General features: G+C 42.1%; 1 protein-coding gene across 1 annotated transcript; it reads left to right on the top strand.

The window, feature by feature from the left end:
* The first annotated feature begins 398 nt into the window (after positions 1-398).
* On the top strand, positions 399-27,440 carry RBM17 (RNA binding motif protein 17). Its single transcript, XM_019800848.2, has 12 exons — positions 399-537; positions 7,193-7,330; positions 11,228-11,344; positions 13,829-13,995; positions 15,852-15,949; positions 18,828-18,884; positions 20,191-20,332; positions 22,260-22,411; positions 23,740-23,813; positions 24,627-24,725; positions 25,843-25,915; positions 26,048-27,440. Exons 2-12 carry the CDS (start codon positions 7,208-7,210, stop codon positions 26,149-26,151), a joined length of 1,206 nt encoding a protein of 401 aa, XP_019656407.1. The 5' UTR covers positions 399-537; positions 7,193-7,207; the 3' UTR covers positions 26,152-27,440.
* The last annotated feature ends 101 nt before the right edge of the window (positions 27,441-27,541 follow it).

A 27,541-nucleotide genomic window follows, 5' to 3' on the forward strand; every position in this document is an offset into this window, starting at 1 on the left:
CCGCTTTCCCATACCTCTCGCCTATGGCGATTTATTTTCAGCCTTGTGCTTAGACGACGAGGTCTAAGCACAAATGAGAACGAAGGGATTGGAAGGTTTCTACCCCCTATCCTATTAGAACGCAGTGGACTCCCAAAGACGGTCTTTGCAGCCTTTGGACCATTTCTCCTCCTCACCATCTGGGGTCACTGCCAGGCTCTCCCGAGTCTGATCTTTCACAAACTCGGGCCACTGCGACCCCTCATGGCCGGAGAGAAGGACGCCGGCGGAGGGGAGGTGCGGTGCGGTCCTCCCGCCGGCAGAGGGCGGAGCGGCAGAGCGGCCAGGGGCGCAGGCGCAAGCGTGCCTCTCTTCCGGCCGCACGCGTTCCCTGACCCCGCGCCGCCGCGCGCCCTGCGGACTCGGCGTAGGGGTTGGCGCCGGTTCGGGTCTTGCGGTCGCGGGCTTACGCTGAGTGCGCCCAGCCCGCCCTCTCCGCGGCGCCTCGGCCCCGGTGCGCCGCCGCGGCTCATGGGGAGAGTCGGCCGGGCAGGCCGGGTAAGTGGCGCCGGAGGCGGCGTCCGGACGGGCGGCCTGGCGGGGCCGGGGCGGGAGCGCCTCCTTGGGCGGCGCTGGACGCGAGGCCGCGGCTTTAGGCCGCGCCGCGAGGTGGGCGAGAGGTCCCGGGCCGGCCCCCGGGAGCCGCCGACGCCCTCGGTCTCCAGGCTGCGGGCCCCCGATCCCGGCTGCGGCCGACCCGCCGTGTTTCCCCTCGCGCCCGCCGCCTTCCTCCTTTATTTGCCTCGGGTCACCGGGCCCTTGAGCTCTTCCGGTCTTCTTCCTATTCTTCCCTTTCCCATCTGTGTGTTTCCTCTCTCGGATCCGAGCATGTTGTGGTGGTGTTTTTTTGGTTTTGTTTTTTTTCTTTTCCCCTCTCCGTCGGTCCTGTTTTGAAAAAGTTGTTCGGTCCCTAGATCCTGGTAGCCAGGCTTGTGTCACCTGTGGCCCAGCACACTTGGTCCCTCTCCAGCGCCCCGGGAGCGGAGACGAGGGAAGCCGCTTCCTTCCCGGGCCGCAGGACGGGGAATTCCGGATGTCGACGTCTCTCAAAGGCGCAGGTTTACCTAGGCCGGTGATAGAAGACAGAACTCCGGTGTTCCTCGGTCCCTGTCCTTCTGAAGCGGTGTTGTAGCCCTGAGGCTCCATCACCAAACATGTTCCCGGAGCATTTCCCCTTCCCCAGACCTTGTGTCCTGAGCAGCAGATGCAGGATAATTAAGATTGGGTTCCTACTCTCAGGGAGTTTGGTCTCTAGGGAAACAGGCATTAAAAACCCATGCCTGAGTTGATCCAGAGGCTTCCCAGAGGGGGTGATGCTTATAACTGAGTCTGGGAGGTGTTTTGTTAGGTGTGCAAGAGGGGGGATAAGGCTCCCTGCCGAGGAAAGAAGTGCACCATAGTGCATCCTGGAAACTGCCAGTAGCGTAGCTTTGAGGAGCGGGTAGTCGGGTGGGCTCCAGAAAGTTCTTTGAGAATGCGGTAGAGGAGAGATGCAGGAGTTCCTTACTGCTAGAGCCAAGCCTAGGGATGGAAAATAGCGTGTCCTGGAGAAGTGCAGAGTTCCGCATATACTCCGGCGAGCACCGTGTCTCCTGGCAACAGGTGGAGTTTTTAAAGGACGCCCCTCAGTTTCCACACATTGAGGGGATAAAGGTCACTGCCATTTTTACTGTAATAGAGATATTCGAGGAATAGGGGCTAATGCATTAGTAGCTTAAGCAGATGGTGTGTTGTAGAATTTTATTAAGAGACGTGCTGCCTCCTGTACAGCTTAGAAGGAGTAGGTTGTGAGACAAGAATATAACAAGGTGTGATAAACGTGTAATCAGTGGAAAGCTGTTGTGTTGGTGGTTTTGTGATAACTAAAGATAGCCGTTATGGAAAATAAGAATTTGGGGGGAATTGTTGGTGTGTTCCCAACTGTGAATGTATAGAGTGGATTTCTTTTTTTACCTGGTTTATTTTAAATTACCTTCAGGGAACAGATGACCAGGGCTAGTGATCCCCCAAGTCTGTCATAACAGTGAAGGACGTTTTGTTACACACCCATACTTCAGGTGACTCTCCTGGACTTCGTTGAGTACACCCCAGCCTAAGAAGGGACGTGACCAGGGTGTCAGAGGTGGAGATACAGGGGGAAAAAATGTTTTCGTTCTTTAGAAGGTTGTAAATTTTACACGGGGCAGATGCCTTTTATTGCTCAATAGCTGTATTTTTTTGTGAACATCAACGTGCACCGCCCCTCATAGTTCCCGTCCTTTTCCTTACTGTCTGTATATACTTCCCATGTTCCTTAGGCTTCCTTTTTGCTTTATGATAATGAGTATCTACTTAGTGATTTAAAAAAAAAACAGGTCTCTTATCATGCTGCTGCTTTAGGTGTTCAGAACTCAGACTTTAGTTATATGGTGGTGGTCATTTTTCTCCCATTATGGTGTACAACTCAAAATTTAGCACACTTACGTCAAATACCACTTACAGTAAGTTATGTCCTTAAAAAGCAGATCTGAGGATCTTAACTGTTTCATAATGTGATTTAAATAGGTACACTTGAAAACATTCAGAAAATATTAATGAAGTGCCTACAGTGTTCAAAGCATTGTGTTCAGCTGGAGATACAAAGATGAAGACAAAAACAGCCCTTACCCTTAAGGGGCTTGTAATAGAGGAAGAGACAGGCGTGTCAACCAGGAGGCAGCGTAACCTGTCGAAATTGCAGCTCTGAGTGTGTTCAGGGGAAACAAATTGAGGATGGAGAGTTTTATTTGGGGGTGGCAGTCACCGAAGGCTTCAGAGATGCGCTTGAGAGATGAGATAGGTGGGCTGCTTCTGAGAAGACTTGTTCCATGTTCTTTTTCTATTACTTGCACGTTTAAAAAAATACTTTGCCAGCTTAGGTAGAATTTTAACAAGTCATCATTCTTCTGGCAGAACCATGTTACTGTGTTTCTTCTTAAGAAAAAAAATGGCGTCTACGTGAAAGATGTGTTGATCAAAGCATGGTGTTACCATGAAAAAATAGGTATTTTAAAGTTCTAAAAGTCACGTGTCTGTGTTTGTATTTGACCTGGCTTAAAGTGTATCCAAATGTTAGAAAGCGCTAGTTTTTATTACCTGGCACTAGACTTCATGAAATAAATGTGTTCTGTCATTTAAGTAACATCTCAGCAGTAATAAGGTTACGTTCATTTGCTGGCAGTCTTGTCAATGCTGTCACATTTCAGTGACTGCAGTGGGGAGAATGAATGAATCAACTCTGGTATATTAGAAGTGCTTCAAACAGCTAAAATTAAAATGTGCACACCTTTTAAGGAAATCACATTATATAAAAGGAGGATAGTAAGGAATTAATGGGACTGGGATTCAGGGTGCTGCCCACCCCTGGGCTGGGAAATCACTTAAATGGGATTGGGGAGGGACATCGGAGTTGAATGTGTTTTTTTTGTCCAGATTCTGACTCTTGTGGTAAATTCACTGGTGCTGTAGTGTTACAGTAATTAAAAGCAGGCCATACGTGTGTGGATGGATAATGAGTGTGTCATTCCTGTGATTAATCCAGTTCTCTGAATTCGAAGTTCGGTTCAAGCGAGAAAAGCGAAGAAAGCTCTTCCTCAGTTACTGTGACGTGCAGATCTGATCTATAAGCTCTGTGTTACAGAAAACCAGCAGATGCTGGTAAGATGACATCAGTTTCTAATATTTGAAGTGTGTTTTTGAAGGTTTTGAGAACAGAAACAGGGAGGTTTAAATGAACATAAGGTTTTCGAAGCTTGGAGAGGGAGGCAAATCAAATGGAATTGTCAACAGACCGTCTTCGTTTTGGAAGTGGACTCACTGGAGGTATGGCCCTGTGGGACCTCATTAATTCCGCCATGAAATCTTTGCTAAATACTGGATTCTTGCATGGAAGAACTCTGGTGGAGGAAGAGATCCTCTATACTGTTTGACTTCCTTTTAACCCCCGAATTTGGGGAAGCATTTCCATGAAAGTTAACTCTTCTTTGTAGGGAGATGTACTAGTGTTAATTAGACAGCAGCCTGTTCCCTCACGCCCTCTCCCCCGGTGCTGCTTCTCCCTCCCTTTTACCTATTCTTTTCTGTTTGTGTGTGGTAACCGTATGTAACACACAACTTGGGATTGAACCATTGTAAGTGGATGGGACCATGGCAGTAAGTACATACACATCGTACAGCCATTAGCACCGTCTTTCTCCAGGCCCTTTTGCCTGGAACCTCAACCGTTGTGTCGTTTCACTGCTGATTCATGTGGCTACACCGACTTTACTTAATTATTAATACCTCAGCAAACGTTAATTTATTAGATTCCTACCCTGTGCCAGAAATTGGAGATGCACCATTGGATAAGCTAATCTTTTCCCTATAGTTCAGTGGTCATTGGGTTAGCCTGTTTCCGTTGGCACAAGCGTATTTGTAAATACCCTTTCGATGAGGTTCTTAAGTTTCTCATGAAGAGCTACTGGGAGAAGTGGAGATTGGGTTGCAAACAGATTTCAATAGTTTATTTTTGCTTATAATTTCCTAGAAAGCTTCATTGTTTATCTTTGTTTCCCAGAATGTGTTCATCTTCCCTTGCCTTTATGAGAATAAAGAGAAGACAAATGAACCCATAGTTTAACTACAGTTTGGTTTAGTGAGTAGTTGAATGGAGAGAGCCCACACGGTTAAACTAGGTTAGGTGAAAGGTGCATGGTCGGTTTTGAAGTAGTTTGAGAATCACAGCAGTAAGCTGGACATTCATTGTTGTTTTTCTTTGCTGTTGCTCTGAGTTCTTCAGATGAAATTTAAAGTTTGAGGACCCGTATTTAGATAAGAAGGATGAGTTCTGAATACCATGTGGGCTCTGAGGAAGGTGCTTGAAAGCCTCTGCAGCTTTTTGTGCATTGTCCCTCCTGGGCACTCATCATTGGCCAGAAATTTCTGAAAAGATGGCTTGGGAGGGGGGCATGCAAATAGAGCATTAACTGTGCAGTTGGCCTACCTTCCTATTCAGCTCTGGGTCAGACGTGATCGTAGTCTAGGGGGAGTGCAGTGAACTCAACAAACTGGATCTAGGTTTTCATGGACTTTTCCCGTAGTGTGGATTAAAATGGGTTCTGAAGTGGACGCCAGGGGGCTTTCCTTACTGTTTCTTTGTTGCCTCAGTGACTCAAGCTTAACGTGACAATGGGTTGCCAAGTTCCTGAGTAAAACGTTCACTTTGTCTGGCGCTGCAGGCAGTGGGCATTTATTTCCCTGTTGGATATGCTGTCTAGGAATCTCTTTGTTCCTGCTATCAGCTGAGCGGGTGAGTAGTCGCAGAAGCCTCGCTGAGGAGAACATGCAAGCGTCCCTCGAGTTTTAGGTGATTCATTAGAGCGGTCAGCCACCCATACCTGGGCTCTCCTTTATCCTCCCTGTTTCAGTACTACCTTGGGGGCCTTTCATGTAGAAGTCAAACCTGAGAGCTTTCAAGTAATCTGAAGGTTGGAATATTAAGGAATAGAAGAAATGGAAGAGCAGCAACAGTTGCGTGGGGCCCTGACTTCCAGGCTCAGAGCTGCTCTGGTTAGAACCAGACCACCTCTTCTTGGGGGGTAATGTTGGTACCCACCCCTGTTGTCCGCACCCCACACAGAGTGGAACCAGGGTCAGCCAGGATGTTGCGGTGGCAGGGTCTGAGAATACCAGTCCTAGAAGGGCGGAGAAGTAAGTGTATACCAGAGAGAAGTTTTTGCCCTGAGTCAGACGCAACCGGGATCGGGGGATTAAATATTTTCATTCTCGTCTATATTACCTTCTCTTCCTGAGAGACAGACACAGGCGAAACAGGATTTGTTTCACAGTTTCTACGGCAAAATGCTGTCTGGACCTAGGACCTGACAGATTTTTTGGAATGTGTCCATAAATCAGAAACTTCCTATGCTAAGTATTTTGCGATTTCAGGATTTCAGTCAATTTTTTTTTCCTCTTTCCATCTGTGAGAAAGAGATTGATTTTTTTTATTTTGATTTTTATTTTGATTTTTTAAAATTTTATTCTGTTGTGGTTTCACCCCGAATGTTGAGTTTTTTAAAAAGGTGACAGTAGGGATTTAGTGACAAGAGTTGTGGTGTTCCCACGACTAGGTTTGAAATGGGTCTTCCCACCCTGACCTTGTGCAGATTGATCTCCCAACGTCCCAGGAGCAGGCTCAGCTTCAGTGGCAGCCTCTAGTAGGTCCTCCAGCAGATACTGCATTTACTGCCAGCCTGGCTTGGTAAGGCTTCCTAAGGGTGAACTCTGCTGTTTTTGTTGTTGTCTTGCATTCCTCTGTTCTATAAGGATATTATGTATTAATCATTTATATGTAGATTATTGCTTATCTTTGTAATCAATGTTATTAGAGATTACAAATTTCAACTTGACGGAATATGAGGGAAGTCAGGGTATTTATGATTTACCTCCCTACTCTCCTTAATAACCAATCATAATTCATGAAAATACAGCATCCATGATACCATTTCTGGTTTTTGTTTTTTTTTTTAATTTCTAGGCATATGTTTAGATTTCTTCTTTATAAAAGGTAGCTAATAGTGCTAAATCAACCTGGTAATGGGTTGTTGTAAGGTTTCTACTTTTGTTGTTGAGACAGAAAAGAATTTTTAAAACTTGGATACATATAGGGGTACCTGGGTGGCTCAGTTGTTAAGTGTCTCTGCCTTCAGTTCAGGTCATGATCCCAGGGTCCTGGGACTGAGCCCCACATCGGGCTCCCTGCTTGGCAGGGAACCTGATTGTCCCTCTCCCACTCCCCCTGCTTGTGTCCCCTCGTCAAATAAATAAATAAATAAAATCTTTTAGAAAAAAATTGGGTATGTATGATAATAGTATATAATTATTAATCATTATATGCAATAGCACAGAATGATTTCACTCATGAATTACTTGGCCACATGATCTTCGAGGTAGAAAAATTAATTGTGCAAGTTTATTTGTAAACTCATACGCAGATCCAGTGTCCTGTGTTAGAAGGGGCAGTGATTGGCTGGATGAGGTGCTCTCTTCCAGTACCTTTCACCTTTACAATTCCATGATACTGAGTTATTTTAACGTGAAAAGATGTGAAATCCTTCTTGTATGTTGGGTTCTTTAACCCATCTCCCTTGCCTTTCAGCATTAAACTGGAAAGATGTCCCTGTACGATGACCTGGGAGTAGAGACCAGTGATTCAAAAACAGAAGGCTGGTCCAAAAACTTCAAACTTCTGCAGTCTCAGCTTCAGGTCAAGAAGGCAGCTCTCACTCAGGCCAAGGTAAGATACGCCCGCGGTGGGGACGCGCAAATCTACGAAGCAGGATCCTCCCGAGCAGCACAGGTGCTCTGGTTTCAGCTTGCTCTTCCGCCTGCTCATCACGTAGGTAGGGTGCAGCAGTTCTGTGCGGAGAGGCTCTGGCTGCAGGCAGTCAGGAGTGTGAGTGATCGTGCTTCTCCGGGTCCTGGGAACAGAACTGGTTCAGGGAATCGGAATGGAGAAGAAGCAGGACTGTCCGTTTCCAGCAGTGACACTGGTTTTCAGGCTTCAGTGTGTCTGAGGTTGGCCGAGGATTTGGTTGAAATGTTGCTTCATTAACTGTATTCCTGGCTGGGGCCTGGGAGTCTGCTGTGTTCGTTGTAGGTGGTTTGGAAGCAGCATGTGGAGGAGTGGGGCTGTGCAGGAATTAATCATTTGTATGCCTTAGTGAGGGCTCACGTTGCTTCTGAACATGTCGGGCATATGTAGTCCGGGAGTGATTGGTTTTGTTCCTGTTGTATACACATTGGGCACTGGCACCAGCTTTGAAATTGAACAACATAACGACATCAGGAACATACCACCAAATACTTGTAGGAATGAGAGCGGTATCTGGTTTGCTTGTTGTTTTAGGGCCCTTATGTTTTAGAGCGTATAACCCAGTGGAGACTGTGTCCCCCTAAATGGGGCGAATATTGTCCTAATGGGGTGAAAACTGGGCTCTTTTCATGTGTGGAGCAGAGATACACGTATGCATAGTATATCTGTGGTAAAGTTTTTTGGGCAGTGGGGGATGTATGAAAAAGTTTCTTGAGGGGGAAGCAGTAATGAAACAAGTTAACAAAACCTGCCTTAGAGAAACCTGCCTTAGAAATATATTGAAATATTTACTGATAAAATGTTTGAATTTAGGGAATTTGCTTTAAAATAATCCATTATGGGGCAGGGGAGGTGAGGAGGCACACGGAACACAATTGCCCGTAGGTTGGTAGCTGGTGACACTGGGCCTTAGAGATTTAAGGACTCGTGAATCTCTTCTCTTTACATTTCGTGTTTGGAATTTTACATCATAAACATTTATTTTCAAGTTGGAATTATCTTTCTTTTCCTTTACTACCTCCTCAGTAGGTGCTTCTGTTGAAGTGCTTCCACGTGAGTGCTCAGCGCTGTGAAAGGTTTTTAGGGTTAGGATACCCACCGGTAAATCAACAGTGTCTGAAAATTTTAGTTTGTTTTGTCGATTCTGTTCATCAGGGTTTTTGTCTTTTTCAAATTCATCATGACGAGATTTAAATTTTTTTATGCCAGTGTTTTTAAAGAGACAAAATTTTGTTTTGAAACAAGCTTTCACCCCACGTGAAGGGAAGATTAGCAAAACAAGTCTTGTTTTTCCTTTTAATTTTTTAAAATTGGTTAATTTTTTAAATCTTTTGAATTTCATGTAACTTTTACTTTGCACATGAGATCTAGGAATAAGGTTTTATATTCCAGTGCCAGTACCATTTTATGTATTATTTATTCAAGGCCTAACATTTCCTTTTGTAAAATGGCTCTGGCTGTGAGGAGCAATCTCATCCTTAATAACATAAATTCAGTTAGACTTTAAGTGGATGTAATTAGTGGACAATCACAGGTCAATGGGAGAAAACAAAATAGAAAAGCAGAAGTCAAAATATACTAGATAAATACAGATGAAAAACTGGGCAGTTCTTCAGTTACCGGTGTAAATATTGTCAGCTTTGTGATTATTTGCAGCCAGATTTTAAAAATCCTAACTAATTTGTTTCTTCCCGTTCAGTGTAACTTCAGGATTACTTTCTCTGTCCAGTCAGTGCATATTTATATCCTGCAGGTTAAAAACTAGCTTATATAAAATATTGAGAAAATAGATACTTTGAAAAATATATTAAAAAGTTAAATGAAATTTGTTCACGTACTGATTTTTCTGTACTATTATTTTACTCACATGAGAAAGAGTGAGATTTTTTTTTGTGAAGTCTGGGCCCTCGGACATCCTCTTTAGTATCTGCTACAGTCTGCTTAATTTACACTTACCAGGTTTTCATTTCTCCAGTACAGTAATTTCAGCTCCTAGGACATCTCATGAGATTTCAAATAGGTTTTTAAAAGATAGGTCAGAATAAAAAGTGGCTGTGAAATAATTTCTGCTACTTTCTAATATCTTTTTTTTTTTTTTTTAAAGATTTTATTTATTTATTTGACAGAGATAGAGACAGCCAGCGAGAGAGGGAACACAAGCAGGGGGAGGGGGAGAGNGGAGAGGAAGAAGCAGGCTCATAGCAGAGGAGCCTGATGTGGGGCTCGATCCCATAAGGCCGGGATCACGCCCTGAGCCGAAGGCAGACGCTTAACCGCTGTGCCACCCAGGCGCCCCTCTAATATCTTTTTGAGATTACTGTGTGAAGTTAGTATTTTGTTTTTCTTGAAGGGAAGTGAAGGTACGTTGCATTGATTCTCTTAGGTTTAATTGACTAATTACTCAGTACTAGGTCGGCCTAACCAAATCTGTAAAGGTGTTTGGAAGAGAAAACTTTACCTACAACTGAAAGATGGAGCTGTGGTCTCATTTGTGGAATAATAGAAAAATACATGATTCTGATAACCTCCTCCATTGTCCTCTCAACTGGTATTCACTTAGTGGATTGGATATTTAATGATTGGATTAAGTTTGTTTCCTTAACATTATAAGCGCTGTTAAACTCAAGAGGATGGTGGTTTATTTTGAGCCTTTTGTAGTAATAACAATGAAAACATATAACATTTTAAATTGCAAAGGGGGAATTAAACCTTTGTGACCACAGGACCAGATGGTCCTCCCTAGGCGCATCTGATGTTCCCACTGCCGCCAGACGGCCTGACCCCGCACGTGCGCGGTGATGCCAAATGGAGCACAGCACCGCACCCGTGAAGTACTCGGCTTCCAGGAGTTACAGGGCGTGGGGGAGTAGGTGAAACTGGACCACCAGGAGGTTACCAGACAGGTCTAGAACGTGCAGCATTTGACAGGCGTCGGGGAAAAGAGGAGACAGATGCTGTGCTGGTGATGATGACAACAGCAGGGAAAGGAGTCTCTTCTAAATTGAGAGATTTCACAATCCGATGCATTGTGGAACTTTGGTACGATTCTGGTTCAAAATCAAATCAGCCATTCAGGTGTCATTTTAGGGGACAGTTCAGAAAATCTGAGTATGAATTGGATAGGAAATGATACAGGGGATTATTGATGTTATTAGGTATGGTAATAGTACTGTGCTTATGTAAGAGAACGTCTGTAACATGAGGGGATTAAGGGAAGGTGTCTTGAGTCTCCAGCTTCCTTTCAGATGGTTCAATGCAAGATATAGTGTACGGTAAAGAAAATGTGGTAACATGGGAACAGTGGTTCCTGGTACATGAATGAGTATTGTAAAGTTTTTTCTGTAGGTTCATAATAAACCAGGTAGGAGTTTAGATTCTACGGGGAGGGAAGAACTCCTAATCCACAAGTATCTTCCGCTCAGGATGTAAAAACATACCTGTTCCTGGTGAAAGACTCCCACTAGTCCAAGTGTGTTGTGCTGTTACAGGTTTGCCCTCCTGTGCTCGGAGGGAAAAATCAGGTTAGAGCTTTTTCTTATATTATTTTATATCCAAATTTAAATAAAAGAGACCAAGCTTACTGTAAACATTTTATAAAATTAGAGGAAATTTGTGTTGTTAAAAAAAGGCCTGAAAATAGTGGAAATCAATGGACGAACCCTCCTACAATAGCGAAGACGGCTCCTATATGGTTATGGTAATAATTGAATTAAAAGGCTGTTGTTTTAAGATTGTTTTTCTCAGATCGGAAAGGTTGTTATAAACAGTATGAGTTTTAATTTGAAGCTTCAGTGTACTTTTGTTTTTCCATGATTTTAGAGCCAGAGAACGAAACAGAGTACAGTACTTGCCCCAGTAATTGACCTAAAGCGAGGTGGCTCTTCAGACGACCGGCAGATCGTGGACACGCCCCCGCACGTCGCAGCTGGCTTGAAGGTAAGTCACAGCCCCGCCTGACAGGCTCTCCTGTTTCCTGTGCATGTCCTCAGAGCCTGGTCCCCTCGGTGGGTCTTTGTAGGCTAGCTAGTGTCCTTTTCAACTTAATTGTAAAAATTAGTATTGAAAATAAAATAGTGCATTATAGAAAAATCAAAAACTGGAGATATGCAGGAAGGAAAACAGTAGGACATCAGTCCTATCCTCTGGAAGTCAGAAACTTTATATTTTGGAATATCTTTCCGTTCTCTGACTTGCTTTTCTCACTTTATATATGGTGACCGTTTGTGTTAAAAAGTGTAGGACTGTATGATCATTGTACTTCCTCAAATGAGTGTATTATAATTTATTTAGTTCACCTAAAGCTGGATATATAGGTTGTTTCTGACTTCCACTGGCATAAGGAATGTTAGTGCTTACTGTCTTATTGTGGGTGAAAACAGAGAAAAGGTTTAAAATCTACCAGCCTAACCTTTAATCTCAGCGATTTTATATAATCTTAAAAACAAAGAAACAGACATGGTCATCTCTGTAAATAGGTTAGTGAGGATGAGGACACGGATAACTGAGAATCATAGTTCGAACGATACAAAATGAGGGATAAATGAATTCAGTGTAAACTGTGGTTAAAATCACACCCACCCTTTGGGTAACATTCATCCTTCTACGGATGGCAGTCAAGTAATATGAGTTTAAACAGCACCGTGCACACAAATTGCTTGATGAGAAATGACCAAAAGGTTAGTAAATAGGATATGCTATTATTGCTGTTTCTTAGCAAGGTCCTCTTCCCACCTGCCACCCCCACACCTGTCAGAACGAACCCAAATCATGGGGCGCCTGGGTGACACAGCGGTTAAGCGTCTGCCTTTGGCTCAGGGCGTGATCCTGGCGTTACGGGATCGAGCCCCACATCAGGCTCCTCCGCTATGAGCCTGCTTCTTCCTCTCCCAGTCCCCCTGCTTGTGTTCCCTCTCTCGCTGGCTGTCTCTATCTCTGTCAAATAAATAAAATCTTTACCAAAAAAAAGAAAGAAAGAAAGAAAAAGAACCCAAATCAATCTGAGACACAGTCCCAACAGCATGCTCCCGCCCTTTATATAGTTTTAGTCAAAACTGTTCTGGGTTGGAATCTCCTCCCCTAATTTGCTTTTATTCTGAGATTTCTTGGCCAGAAGAACAGGTGTTGGTCCTGCAGGCTGATAGTCTGTCGAGGAGGAAAGGCATCCCCCCGTGGAGATGTTTCTGGGGGTTCTCCATCATTTAACATTCTTTCCCACAGATTATCTACCTAATTCTCCCTGACTGCATCTAAACACAAACTGGTTCACTGTCTTCTGTTGCTGTGTCTTGACCCTACAGCTCCCCACAACATGAGTGTTGTAGTTTTACCTACACTCCCCGGCTTTGGGGTATTAACATTGTAATTTAAAAAAATTGAACAGATTGCTTTACTCTTTGTAGCATTTAGAGATGATGGCTCATTGTTCCACTCAGCAGGGTTTATACAGTAAAAGTTGTTTACTTCCAGATTTTGAAATGACAAAGAATTAACCTTGATATTGAAAATGGTTCTGTCAGAAACTCTGTGGTGATAGTATTATATAAATTGAGTAGCTGATTATTAGTTTCTCTCCCGTCTTAATAATAACTGATAGGAAGTCTTGGTTCATGTGCCTTTGTGTTGTCTTTTATATGAATACAAATTCATAACTACCCTTTGGGAACCTTTCCTTAAATAGATTTGTATAAAGTTTCCAGCGTTCAGGCCTGGGAGCTGACTATACCTGTTTTTCTAATTTCTTATATTCATTGGACATCATGTTTCCTGATTTTTAGTTCTAAGAAAGCATTGAAATGTTTGTTTTACAATGGCAAAACATGAGACGGAACGGTGTAATGTAGGAATTGTCGGATTTAGATCCTGTATCAGACTCAGTTCCTGGAATGCAGCCTACCTGGAAAGGGCTGTGTGTTCCAGAGGGTTTCAGAAAGCCTAAGAGAATGCTTTCTGCCTTTTATTGTGAAGTCTTAATATATCATGTTTCCATGTAAGCAGAATCTAAAATTAGTCTATTAAATGGCCGACCACAAAAATGATTGTTATTCATGGATAGTTTGTTTTTAAGTTTTCATAAAGACATATTAAAACAGAAGTATTCATTGTTTATTATAAGTAGTCAAATTTATTGCTTGAAATTTTAGCTGGTGGCAGCTTGTTTAGGAATTCCAGGAAGATGCCCCAGGGTATTTATGGAATTAATACTAAACTGAGAGGTGAAACTCTTGGTTCAGCTGCTACATAGCTAGGTGTGTGGCCATGTCAGGTCACTAACCCTTAGAGGTTCCTTGTCTGTAAAACAAAGGAGGCAGATAGGTAGTCTGTAAAGCCCCTTCTAGCGCTCATATTCTTTGACCTTAATTCTGTGAATAAAATTCTGAAACATGAGGATGATACATAGTTTGGCATTTTTACCTTCCTCAGGATCCTGTTCCCAGTGGATTCTCTGCAGGAGAAGTTTTGATTCCTTTAGCTGATGAATATGATCCCATGTTTCCTAATGATTATGAGAAAGTAGTGAAGCGCCAAAGAGAAGAACGACAGAGGCAGCGGGAGCTGGAAAGACAAAAAGAAATAGAAGAGAGAGAAAAGTAAGGCTCTGGACTCGAGCATATTTTACATTTGAAATGTTCATTTTGATACTGATGAACGAACCTTAGTGCTCTCTGTAAGGCTGAAGTTAGTTTTGGGTGAAGTTAGTTTTCATGGTTGATCTAAGCAGTCATCAGAAGGAATCAATTTGTTTTTAAGAACTTGTACAGGCATACCTCATTTTATTGTGCTTTGCAGATGCAGTACTTTTTACAAATTAAAAGTTTGTGGTGGGGCACCTGGGTGGCTCATTTGGTTGAACATCTGACTCTTGGTTTCAGCTCAGGTCATGATTTCAGGGTCATGAGATGCAGCCCTGCTTCGGGCTCCACACTCAGTGCGGAGTCTGCTTGAGATTCTCTCTCTCGCTCTCCCCCCTCCTCAAATAAATAAATAAATCTTTAAAAACAAAGTTTGTGGCAGCTCTCTATGGAACAAGTCTGTCAGCACCATTTTTTCTTTCTCTTATTTTTAAAGATGATTTGAGAGAGAGAGAGAGCGTGCGCGTGAGTGGGAGAAGGGGCAGAGGGAGGAGGAGAGAATCCTCAAGCAGAGTCCATGCTGAGTGCATCGCCTGACACAGGGCCCCATCTCACAACCCTGAGATCACAACCTGAGCTGAAGGCGTGAGTTGGATGCCTACCGACTGAGACACGCAGGTGTCCCTCAGTGCCATTTTTCTAACAGCATTTGCTCTCCTCATGTCTCTGTATCACTTGGTAATCCTCCCAGTATTTCAGACCCGTTCATTATTATTTATTTTGGTGATCTATGGTCAGTGATTATGACTTGCTGAAAGCTCAGAGGATGGTTCGCATTTTTTAGATTTATTTTGAATTAAAGTATATACATTGTTTTTTTTAAGGCATAGTGCTGTTACATACTTAGTAGACTACAATGTAGTGTAAACATAACTTTCCTTTGGGAAACCAACAACTCCATTTGATTCCCCTTATTGCAATATTTGCTTTACTGCGGTGTTCTGGAACCAAAGCAGCAATATCGCCAAGGTGTGCCTGTGGTGGTTCTAGCTGGAAAACAAATGCTAGAGCAGATTTCATGTCTGGATGCAGAGAACTTCAAGTATATGTTTTGGGTGAATTGTTAGAAAAGTAACTTGAAAATATGAAGTTAAGTAATAGGTTTTTTCCTATTCTACTAAAGTCATAACTATTGAAAATGCTTAAAATGTTAATGGGCACCTGGCTGGTTCAGTCGGTAGAGCATGCAACTCTTGATCTCAGGGTCGTGAGTTCAAGCCCCATGTTGGGCAATAGAGCTTACTTTAAAAAATTAAATAAAATACTTAAAATGTTTTAACTGATTTTGAGCCAAATAGAATTTTAAAAGCTTATATACATCTTTTATTTATATTTTTTAAAGGTATAGGTAAAAAGGATTTATTCGTATTTCTTATTTTGAAAAGATTGAAGGTTAATTATTTAATAGTTATATAAAATATTAATATACTTTTTCTCATTTTTGAATCATTTCATGAAGTGAAAGCACGTTCTAGAGAATCAAAATTATTGAAGTATTACCTGTGTTGATAGGCTTTAAAATCAAAAGAGGTAAACATCAAGGAAACTTTTTTCATGCTACTTATATTCATGTGCCTGTTAAATTTGTTCAATTTTTTTTTTTATTTTTCTCACTTCACTTACTTTTGCTACTTTAGTCTTCAACCAGTTATCTGCCCATGTGCCCCCTCCACCCCCCAAATTAATAGTTTAGTGGGAAAAAGAGGATTTGAATGAATGTTTTCTAGCCAAGAGCAAGTCAAGGTGACATCGTTGGGTTCATGTCTTCAAATTGGTTCATCTGTACTGAATATTTGGTTCCTTTGTTATCACAGGAGGCGTAAGGACAGACATGAAGCTAGTGGGTTTTCAAGGCGACCAGATCCAGATTCTGATGAAGATGAAGATTACGAGCGAGAGAGGCGGAAAAGAAGTAAGGCGTGGAACATAAATGTCAAGTCACGTTTCAAACGTGACGACATTCTACTGTTTACTTTTCACGTTCAACTTGATAAATAGTTCAGTCAACAGTGATTTGGGTAGTTTTCTCTCTGGAATCCCAGCAGTCTATGTTTGCCTAACAGTTTTAACCTACATCGTGTTTTCATGTGTATTCTCCTTTGAGCTTCTCGATCACTTTCTCACATGTGTTGCTTGGAGACTTCGGGGATCCCTTCTTAAGTACGTACCACAGTTTCCTTACCCACAGCACAATCACATTGACCTTTTCTCTGTAGCCAGCTGCATATTTGTTCGGCACTGAACAGAGAGTCAAGGCACTCGTTTCCACAGTGTTTGCCACTAATATGCATGAGTTTGAGGAAATCCCTTAGCTTCCCTGGACGTTGGTTTCTTTCAGGGTCTGTGGAGAGCAGGGAGACAAGGATTTGAGCCAGGTACTTCAGAGGCTCCTTCCTTCTCTAAAATTTCACAAGCAGAGTTGTACTTGGGTTGAATTCTTTGTGATCTCTAGGTAGCTAAGTGTTCCTTCTTGAGAGAATGGGATACTTGTTACACTTTAATTGCCGGGATTTCCTTGGTTTAGCTGACCAGTTTGGTTGACTTGTTGAGATTTATTTAAGCGAGAAATTTAAATCTCCTTAAGTCTACTAGATACCAGGTACTGTTCCAATAAGCACTTTCTATTTTATCTACTTTACATTATTTTCTACTGTACATCACACAGCTTGAAGTAGGAGCTGTGATTATCCCCATTTTAAAGGTGAGAAATCTAAGGCACCGATGGAATAAGTGCTTAAATAATATAGGTCCACTGTTCAGCTTATCCAAGATCTTCATGTGACCGAAGACCTGTGTGGTCATCTTTAACATGAGACCTAAGAATAACGTTGCCGTAAAGCTGCAGTATATTTCCACATACATGAGCTCGGTTGTATGACCAGCAGTTTGGCAAGCCCGGTCTTCCCCAGCGTACAGCCGGAGCTGCTTTAGGGTTCCATTTAAAATTTAAAATAGTAATCGAGTTGGAAAGGAACAAGTCTGTAATAATTTAGAATTCTTAATCTTTCAGTGCAGATATGAATTAAATGTATTTATAGGATGCTTACTGTATACAACAACAAAAAACCAAGGTCACAGATACAGAGAGAACTGATTGGCAGTTGCTAGAGATGAGGGTGGGAGGAGGGCAAAATGGGTAAAGGGGATGGAAAGGTACAGACTTCCAGTTATAAAATAAATCATGAGGATGTGACGTACAGCATAGTTGCAGTTAATAAAACTATACTGCATATTTCAGAGTTGTTAAGAGAGGGGATCTTAAAGCTCCTCATTAAAAGAAACAATATTTGTAATTGTATGATAGATGGTAACTAGGCTTGTGGTGGTGATCACTTCACAGTGTACACAGATAGCAGGTCATTATGTCGTACATCTGCAATGAAGAAGTCATATGTCGGTGATACCGCAATTAAAAATACTGCCTGCCGAGCACTGTCAGGTTCTAACGGAGAGAAGAGTTAACATTGAGTGCGCTCCGTCAGGCTTTATGTTAAACGTTCCATATCCATTATCTCACTAATTAACAAATGTTAATTAACTTGTTTTAGAATCCAGTGTGTAGGTTGAATATTTGTCTTACCTTTCCAGCTTACAGGTCGGCTGCCCTTTGGATAAGGAGCTGTGCTTTTTCTATATTAAGGACATTGTTTTTTTTTTAATGTTAACAAGAGCCATACAGCCTAGTATTAGGAAAATAATGGCATTGTATTCATTTTGCACGCTGTTCTTAACAGATCAGTGTTCACATTTTAACCAGATTAGTAGCAGATTTCCAGTAATCACCTGAATTTTTTATACTGGACTCAGAGCTGATTTTTTAAGAATCAGTCAGTAATCACCTTAGGTCTTAAAGACAAGGCAAAAAAACGATAGTAGGTATTTCAGAAGAAACATAAATTTTACTCAGGTCCGTATCTCTCCGTAAGAATGTTGTCGAGTCTGGCCGTGTCCACCGTGATGCACGCACACTAGCTTTAGAGGGGCTGCTTTGTGAACCCTTGCGTATGCTGGCGCCGTGGGGTTTGTATCGGTTTTTTAAGTTTACATTTTATCGTTTTGATTGTTTCTTTGGTGATTAAGTTGTAATACATATGTTAGGGCTTGTATCTAATGAAAAATTTCTTATGTCCTCCATGCGTGTTCTCCCTCCGGTGGCTGGGTAGCAGGTGGAGTCTGTTTTGGTTGGTTGTGTCGTCTTGTCCAGGAAACAGGAGCAGGAATGGCGACAGCACAGGAGCCCGAAGTACCCACATTGCCGAATAGATGTTTGGCTCCAGTGGTTGCTGCCCTGGAACGGAGTGTGCCGGATCGTGGGGGGAGCTTTGGCGCCACGGGCAGCTGGGTTTTATTCTGTCTCTGCCTGTTAATTCCTCTGATCCTCTTCTCATCTGAAAACTGGAAGCAGTAAGACCTCCTTCTGAGGTTAAACCTAAATGAAATAACACGTTTGAAAACGCCTCACCGGCACCAGACCCTCGGGGGAGTTAAGTTACTGTTCTCTGAGTAACTGCTGGTTCTCTGGGCTGTGTCCTTTCACCTTGCGATTCACTCGTTAACTGCTTTCCGGGGCTCTTGAATGACTGCTGTGAAAAAGATAATTTTGTCCGCCTGTGTTTTGCCCATTTTCTATGTTTTTAATCCTAGGCTCAGAGATGAATTCCTAAATGTTAGCAGGAGGGATGAGGTGGCTGGTAGTTTCCTCCCCCCTCCCTCGGAGAAGGGGTGCGGTCAGCACAGGGCCTGAGGCGCGGGGGCATCCCCTCCTCTAATGCTGGATTCCTGTCTTGCAGGTATGGGCGGAGCTGCCATTGCGCCACCCACTTCTCTTGTAGAGAAAGACAAAGAGTGTACGTATCTGTTTCTTGTCTCTTGTCGTATCTGTTTCTTGTCGGTTTCTTGTCGGTTGTTATTCTGATCCATGTTTTGGGCCCGGTCAGGGAAGTCTTAGCTGGAATCAGCCCGCTCTTCTGAGTGTAAATGGTAATGGCCCAAAAACCCATCCTCTGGCTCCACCACTAAGTCCAAGGGGGAGACCACCCTTCCACCCCTGTGCTTTAGAAGTTTTCACGCCAGGCCGAGGCTTGGATTTTATACAGTGAGATTTCATTTTTCTTTTCTTTTCCTTTCTTTTCTTTTTTCTTTTCTTTTCTTTTCTTCTCTTCTCTTTTCTTTTCTTTTCTTTTCTTTTCTTTTCTTTTCTTTTCTTTTCAGTAATTTGTTTTATTTTCTCTAACATTTCACAGTTGGAGTAGGTTAAAGCGAATGTATAGCTCAGTGTGGGGTTTTCATACTCTTGTCGTTCAGAGGCTGTTAAATTCATGACCTTCCACAAGGGGGCAGTGTCTTCCTTGATGAGATTTTTCTGCAATTAGTTTCTATTTCCTCAAACGTGTTGTGTATATTTACTTAGATTGCCAAAATATGCTCACTGTTTCTTCTCCCAGTGGTCAATTCTAGAATATTTGGGTTGGAATTGGACTTAGATACAGCATCTAGATAATTTTTTATCCTCTGGGTTGGATCACACCTAAACTATCCCAAGAAAATATGATCGTCCTAGTGCTTTTTAATATCTGTTGCCCAATTTATGTTATTTTTTAAGGGGATAATTCAAAAGATATTGTTAAATACCTTTTATGTGAAAACACCTAACAAACGTAAAGCCCCAATTGACTAGTCTCTGGGAGTGGGGCCTAAGCATTTAGATCTTTTTAAAGTTTCCCTATTCACTGGTCTGGTATATGGTCCCTAATCTCAAAGGCTTTTATTGTTTGCTAAGCTAACGAGGTAGTAAGATTAGAGTCTAACACAGGTGCACAAAATGCTGTGGGCATCGAGAGAGTTCAGTCGGGTCTACCTGGAACATAGAGAACATCTTAAAGTTTTAGACACAGATTGTCATTTAAGAGCACTTTAAAGGGAGAATGACATTTCAGTAAGGTGAAAAAAAAAGACATTTGAGGAGGTAAAAAGAGGAGGAGCAAAGCGGGAATCAGGAAAATAGTGTTCTGCCTCTGATTTTTAAAATGTCATGTAGTGGCTGTAAGATTGATTTGTTTTTTTCTTACTCCTTGTAGGTGACTGATCTGTGTATATCTAGTTCAGAATTCTTTTGTAGTATTTTGGTAAGCCTGTTTTATTTTTGTCCAATAGTACCCCGAGATTTCCCTTATGAAGAGGATTCAAGACCTCGCTCCCAGTCTTCCAAAGCTGCTATCCCTCCCCCAGTATACGAGGAACAAGACAGACCCAGATCTCCGACTGGCCCTGGCAACTCCTTCCTTGCCAACATGGGGTAATGCTTCCGAATGCTCTCATCTCAGCAAGAGTAGGAAAGACAAGACTCAGTGTGAAGTGTTGCCAGCCTTGTCCATAGATGCAGCTTTCGTGGGGAAGTGAGGGCTCCTGGGTTTCTGGGAGACACTTGGTGTGTTCAGTCACATGGCGTCCTTAAGAACCAGTGCTTGAGTCACGTGGAGGGCGTTCCCGCCTGACGCTGTCAGGTTTTGTACCAACAGAAAGCCGCCTGATGTAAGGTTTGAATGATTTGGATACTGAACATTACATTCTATAGGTAGGAACCGTTTCTTATAATTACTTACATTGATTTTCATAACATTTGCAAACAAAATAGCACTTATGAATTAGAGCTGACATATGCTACATCCAAAGGGTGAATGACATTTTTTTCTTAATAAAATGAACCATTTGCTTTAAGGTCATGGTTCTGCACTTTGGGTTTAAAACACTTAGCTGTTCTGACTATAATTAGAAATTTGTTTGCCAGCATATAAAATTCAGTTTTAAGGTTGACTTTCAGGTGGGGCTTTTGGATTTGGGGTTTTTTTGACCCTCACTGGATCTGGCCTGCATTTTGGTTTAAAGAATGTTTTACAGTGTTGTCTCTGTCTCATGCTACGAGGAGCTGTCCAGTGAGGCAGCATTCCACTAAGGCCTATAGTCTGCCTATGGACAGAGCTGCGGTGACTGCAGCAGTGACACTGCGGTGCCTTCCCCTGTGTGCACGTGCTTTGGTTCTGAGAGCCCTCGGAGAGAGGACAAGGCCGTGCGAGCACGTGACTGGGCTTGTTGGTGTCCATCTCCTTGACCCGTGCTGCTTTCTGTGGTGTAATTGGTGGCTATTAAATTACTTGAAGATGAATGCAATTTAAAATGCAGTTCCTCGGGCACAGTAGTCTCCTCTCGGGTGCTCGGAAACCACACAAGCAGTGTAGATGGAGAACATTTCCACTCTTGCCCTAGAATGTGTGCTGGAGGGTGGACAGACATGAAGGCTGGTTTTTGTTTTATTGAATTCCCTTTTGAACAGGGATTAATTATTCACCATATACCCCAGGAAGGCCGAGGGTGGCATAGCTCAGCTGTCCTCAGGCCTCTCTGCTCTAGATTGGCTTGTTCAGATGGAATTTGTAAGGAAATTACATATGGGAAACAGTGTAGGTGTGCTGTTACTTGAAGCAGGGTTTTGTGATTCAAGCCCTAAATAGTAGTGGTCTCTGGGGGGCCCCCTCTAGACCTGTGAGGCACCTCCAAGTGCAGTTTGAACGCTAAGTACTAAAGAAGGAGCTATGGGCTAGGAACCAAGAGCTGTAGGTTCCAGTTTCACTTTATCATTAGCACCTTTGAAGGAATTTCTAAATTGGGTGTCTTGCTTTGCTCCTAGACAGCCTTAAGCTGATCAGCTAATCTGGGTCTCAGTGTATCTTACCATCTGTTAAATGGATGATCTCTAAGAGTTCTTTGATTTATAAAAACTGTCATCGGAAACTCTACTATACTATTTAGAAAAATGTGATCCTCTTCATAATGTAAAATGTATGCTTGTTTTTTGACAGGCACACTTGTAAATAAGCCGTGGTCATAAACTGTATAGCAGTGCTGACTCTGGAGCACACAAGACATCTAGTGTTTTCTAACAGGGGTACTGGGAGAATTTTGTAGGAAACGGGTATTTCCCTTACCTCAAAGATAATCTCGGGATGTCCAGGATTTCAGCGTTAGCTTTTTCCATTTTTTTCATCCTGAACATCCCCACAACTTCTAGCAAGTGGCCTTTTGGTAGTTACATGTGAGCACATCGAAGCCCATGCGGGATTTACACTTTCTGTTTTTAAGAAGGCGATTGCTATGATATGAAATTGGTCTATGCTCTAGCTGGTGACTTCAAGTCCAAGAGATCGTCTTCTTTTCCTTCCTTCCAGTGGCACAGTAGCACATAAAATCATGCAGAAGTACGGCTTCCGGGAAGGCCAGGGTCTTGGGAAGCACGAGCAGGGGCTGAGCACAGCACTGTCAGTGGAGAAGACAAGCAAGCGAGGAGGCAAGATCATTGTGGGTGATGCCACAGAAAAAGGTGGGTCTCCTCCACAAGCGGGCCTTCCCGGGTGGGAGCAGGGCGAGGTGCGGTCCAGCGTGGGAGCACCGGCCCTCTCTAGAGTAGAGCAAGAATTTGGGATTAGGGTGCATTCCAGTCTGTGTTATGGACACACAGACTCCAGAGGCTCATCTATTTGTTTAGAACAGATCTAGGGGCGCCTGGGTGGCACAGCGGTTAAGCGTCTGCCTTCGGCTCAGGGCGTGATCCTGGCGTTACGGGATCGAGTCCCACATCGGGCTCCTCCGCTAGGAGCCTGCTTCTTCCTCTCCCACTCCCCTGCTGTGTCCCCTCTCTCGCTGGCTGTCTCTATCTCTGTCGAATAAATAAAATCTTTAAAAAAAAAAAAAAAGAACAGATCTAGAGATAGGAAGGTTCGTGGAAGAAAAGACGAGAGACTGGCAGAAAATAAATAGCACTCAAAGAAGTGGTTTCATGCCTACTTCTACTTAGGCAAAGACCTTGTTAAATTGGTAAAGTCATAGTGACGTTTTTAGAGTGTGAAAGACAGAGCCACATACAGTATGTCTGTGATTGTATCGGTGTATTTCCATCCTGTAAGGGTTCTTTACTTTTTTCTTTTTCCTGCCCTTTCATTTTAAGTATGATTTCTCATTTTCTTACAGATTGATCGCTCTGTGAGACCTAATGTTATTTCACGGTCTGTTGATAGATGATGCCTACTTGGTGTTTTATTTTCATTTGATTATTCTGTGCTGAAGGCATATTGGAATGAGACTAACATAGCTTCACATTTTAAGCAAAATTGAGTTTATTTTGAATATCTTAGTTTAGCTCCCTTTCCTAAAGAAAGAAGAAAACTTTGCTGGCAGCCCTGTCAACACATAGCCTGAGGAAGCAGCTGGTCAGCCTGACAGGCTGGACCCGCAAATCAGCAGTCGCCCTGATTTGTGGGGGTGTAGGAAGTTAGTCAGCCAGTGGCTGCCTAATTCACTGCTTATTACGTTGGGCTAGTGACCTCTGGCCACACTGCCTGTGCCCATACTCTGACCTGTAAGGTTTGTGGTCTGTGCTCTGTCAGCTGTGTGAACTGAGGAGGTGAATGAAGCAAAAATTGCAGGTAATTGGAGAAGCTGAAAACTTATAGAAATTATGGTAAAAATCTACACCAAAGCAGAGCAGATATTTTCATCACAGATAAGGCTACGTTTTTGCTCAGAGACTGATTGCATAAATTGTTATAGATGACTCTAAGGACATGAATAGTGGGAAGTACTCTTGAAATTAGTCATTGTAACTCGGACTCAGTGTTCTAACACGCCTGCATCTTAAATGTTTTGCTGCAGATGCATCCAAGAAGTCAGATTCAAATCCATTAACTGAAATACTTAAGTGTCCTACCAAAGTGGTCCTCCTAAGGGTAAGAAGCAGAATTGAAGAAACCGGTTTTCCTACCTTGATTTTTGCGTGTCACTCCACCCTGAGCTATCTTTGCATGCTTTCAATCCTTCTGGTACGGGAGCTTTTAAAGAAAACTGAAAATAATTTTTTTTTTGACACATGATTTTCTTAGACTCTAAGATTGATGTTTTAGATTATTTTTCACTAATTTTTTTTTGCTAAATATAGTATTTAAGACCGCAGTGAGTAATTGCTTTAAAATATTTGAAATCGTTACAAGTTCAGCTGGGTTTATGTATCTTGGTGCTTACATAGATGTTTTTGTGACTCTGTGAAGCTTAATGTATGTGTGTGTCCTTCTGTTTAGTGTTTCTCAAAAGAGTTACTTATTTCACCTGTTATTTTACAGCATAAATGCATTCATGCACTTTCGCTCATTATTCACACCTGAAACACTTATTTTTGCCTCGAGCAGTAGGTAAGCCATGTTTAACATGGCCATTTGTCCATGTAGGACATTCTTTTTCAACTTACACTCAAAGTAAACATAAGCTCAAAAAATTCTTTATCAATTAGATGAGTAAACGGAACAAGAGTATGCATCTGTACTCTGTTATGTGCCGTGAGCGCATGATTTGCTTTAATTCAACATGTTAAAAACCATAAATACGTATTTTTGTTTTGTTAAGAAATACCAACTTTGGGTACTACAAGGATGAACATTTTCATTGTGTCGTTTGGGATTGAGAACAGTTGCCATCATGAGAGAGTTATTTATTCATCTTGTTTATATATTTGTAAATTATACTTGAACGTCTTCATGTTTTCGTAGAACATGGTTGGTGCAGGAGAAGTGGATGAAGACTTGGAAGCAGAAACCAAGGAAGAGTGTGAAAAATACGGCAAAGTTGGAAAATGTGTGATATTTGAAGTAAGAGGGTTTTCTTTTGATGTTTATAACGCAAGTTGTAACTGACAGATTACCAAACATTTTCTGCAAATGGAGACAAGGTGTGCTGTGAGTGTGTTGTTACCACGGAAAATGACAGGTGTTACTTAGTTATACTTCTCTTACTGGTTATAACAATTTTAAACATAAAGACAAGAAGGACTTCAAATTTCATTTGGTGAAGAAATGTTTCATTTTTATGATTGAGGTTTAGTTTGGTGATTCAAGACTGTCATGTGCTCGGTAGTTAAGTTAGTTGGACATGCCTTTGGTATCTTTCATTTGGCAAGTGTATATTTAGTGCCTCCCACATATATTTGGGAGCAGGAATCGTGGTCTGTGCTCTCAGTGATATGTTCAGTCAAAGAAACAACAAAACAAGCACGTGTAAAAATAGGGAATATGCAGTTGCTAGACTCTAGTATTCACTATAAATACAACAGTTGAGAAAAGGATTCGATCACAAAAAATAGAGCAAGCTTTGTGAACAGTATCAGATGTGGGCTGAGCTTGAAACACACGGGTAGGATTTGGATAGGAGGAAAAGGTATCCTGATGGGGTCACAGCTTCTGGGAGACTAAGGAGGGCTACCAGGGAACGGGGGTTGGGCGGGGGCGTGCTTACCTGGGTGGAACGGGCCATGTTATGCAGGGCTTGCAGAGACCGACAGAGGAATTTAAACGAAAACGAGAGGCAGCTAGAACACAGATCTCGTCATCTTAAATTTCTGATCCCAGTGCTACCTCTGTTCTACTTTATGTTCTGTTTGTTGACCGCATAATGGTTTGTTTAGGTGTTGGCTGGCATAGGACCTCTTCAGGGCCAGAGACTGCCCAGCTTAGTTAGCTCTGTGTTGTCTGCACCTAACATGGTGTCTCTCATAAACGGACATTCAAAAAACAAAAACAAAAAAAACCCCCAGACGTTAACAAGTTTTGATGATGAACAAATCATACTTATTTCCTTGGTATTTGACTCGTCTGTATATGGTGATAGCTGCAATACTTCCTCTGACAAAGATCAGTTAAGGAAGAAAACATGATTCAATCTTATCTCCGTTGATAACTTCACCGATTACACTTTCCATTTCTTTCCCAGATTCCTGGTGCCCCTGATGATGAAGCAGTACGAATATTTTTAGAATTTGAGAGGGTCGAGTCAGCAATTAAAGGTAAGTGGTAGAGCTAAATGTAAAGAATTTCACAATGGAATTTATGATCTTGATCCTTATAATTAAAACATGCTCTTGTAATGTCTTACAGGATACCTGTATTAACGGACACTCTTTCTGTTTGTCTTTTAGCTGTTGTTGATCTGAATGGGAGGTATTTTGGTGGACGGGTGGTAAAAGCATGTTTCTACAATTTGGATAAGTTCAGGGTCTTGGATTTGGCGGAACAAGTCTGATTTTAAGAACTAGAGCACGCGTCATCTCCGATGGTCCTTAAGTGAGCTGCAGGCTGAGCAGAGACGGAAAAGGCATCAGCCGGCCTGTGTGGCTGCTGCGTAGAGAGACTCTTGGAAGGACTTCTAAGATATATGTTGATTGATCCCTTTTTTATTTTGTGGTTTTTTAAATATAGTATAAAAATCCTTTAAAAAAAACAATCTGTGTGCCTCTCTGGTTGTTTCTCTTTTTTTATTACCACTTCTGAGGTGATTACATTTTTTGCTAGGATTTCATGATAATTCTCAAGTGCTTCAGTGATATAGCATTTCTTGCACTAAAAAATCTAGAAAGTTTTGGGATATGGGGTTGTATTGTTATCCTTTGCTTTTCTTTCTTTTTGATTAATTTTAATAAAACCTGCAAGTTACTAAACTGTAGCTTCATAAATTCTATAATAAAGCATCATCTTGGCAGTCTGCCAAAGGTGAAAATGTTTGCTTTCTCTAACAGAGAAGTTCTTATTGACTCCAGTCATAGAAAACTCTTTGTGACGTGAGCTAAGGTTGAAGAATTGCGAACCTACCATGACTGTTTGGTTAAATCATCTTTGGTGAAGTTAGACTGTGGGGTGTGTGGTGGGTGTAGGGGTAGATGGGTGTAAAAACCATGGATCTAGCACTTGTTTTCAGAGACTCACCTATCGTCTCAGTGCAGGTCGGAAGTGACATGTTGATTCTAGAATTCACAGGTACATTTTAAATGTATGTCCAGTTATATTTTGGAAATGGCTCCTCGGGGGTCACGTTTCTACTGGCAAAATTCTCAGTAGTGTTAGTTCTCATATGTAATTTTTAAATTTATAAACTGTTTCCACATAAGCTACTTAACCTGTATTGCCAGTTGATAGAATTCTGGAATTGTGAAAAATTGTACCATTGAAATGTGGTTATGTGTGGCTTAAAAATGTAGCAGGACCACACACACACACAAAACAACAACCAGATGATACTACTTGGTACTGAGGTTCATTGCCAGCACGGGAAGTGTTTCCAGAATATACTGTGCCTGTGTTCTGTTCCTTGCTTGCCTACGTACTGCGTGTCTTTCCCGGAGTGGCCGCTGGAGAGCACGCATCTATGTTGTCTCTGGGTGATTACCACATGGAAGTGTGTTGTGACCCTGTGGGGGAAGAAAGCACTCAACAGTTCTTTGCATCCATGGTTTGGAGACATAAGGAATATTCTGACCCTTTTTAAAAAAGGATTTTCTCATGTTTTTATTTAACATAAATAAAAGAATAACATTTTCTCTTTTGTGGTATTATTTTACTGAGTAAAACTGAATTAAGACCCGGTTTTTGTGATAAAGGTGCACATATTCTGTAAAATAAGTTCGGGCTAAAGAATA

The sequence above is a fragment of the Ailuropoda melanoleuca genome, chromosome 15 (assembly GCF_002007445.2).
Source record: "Ailuropoda melanoleuca isolate Jingjing chromosome 15, ASM200744v2, whole genome shotgun sequence".
NCBI lineage: Eukaryota > Metazoa > Chordata > Mammalia > Carnivora > Ursidae > Ailuropoda > Ailuropoda melanoleuca.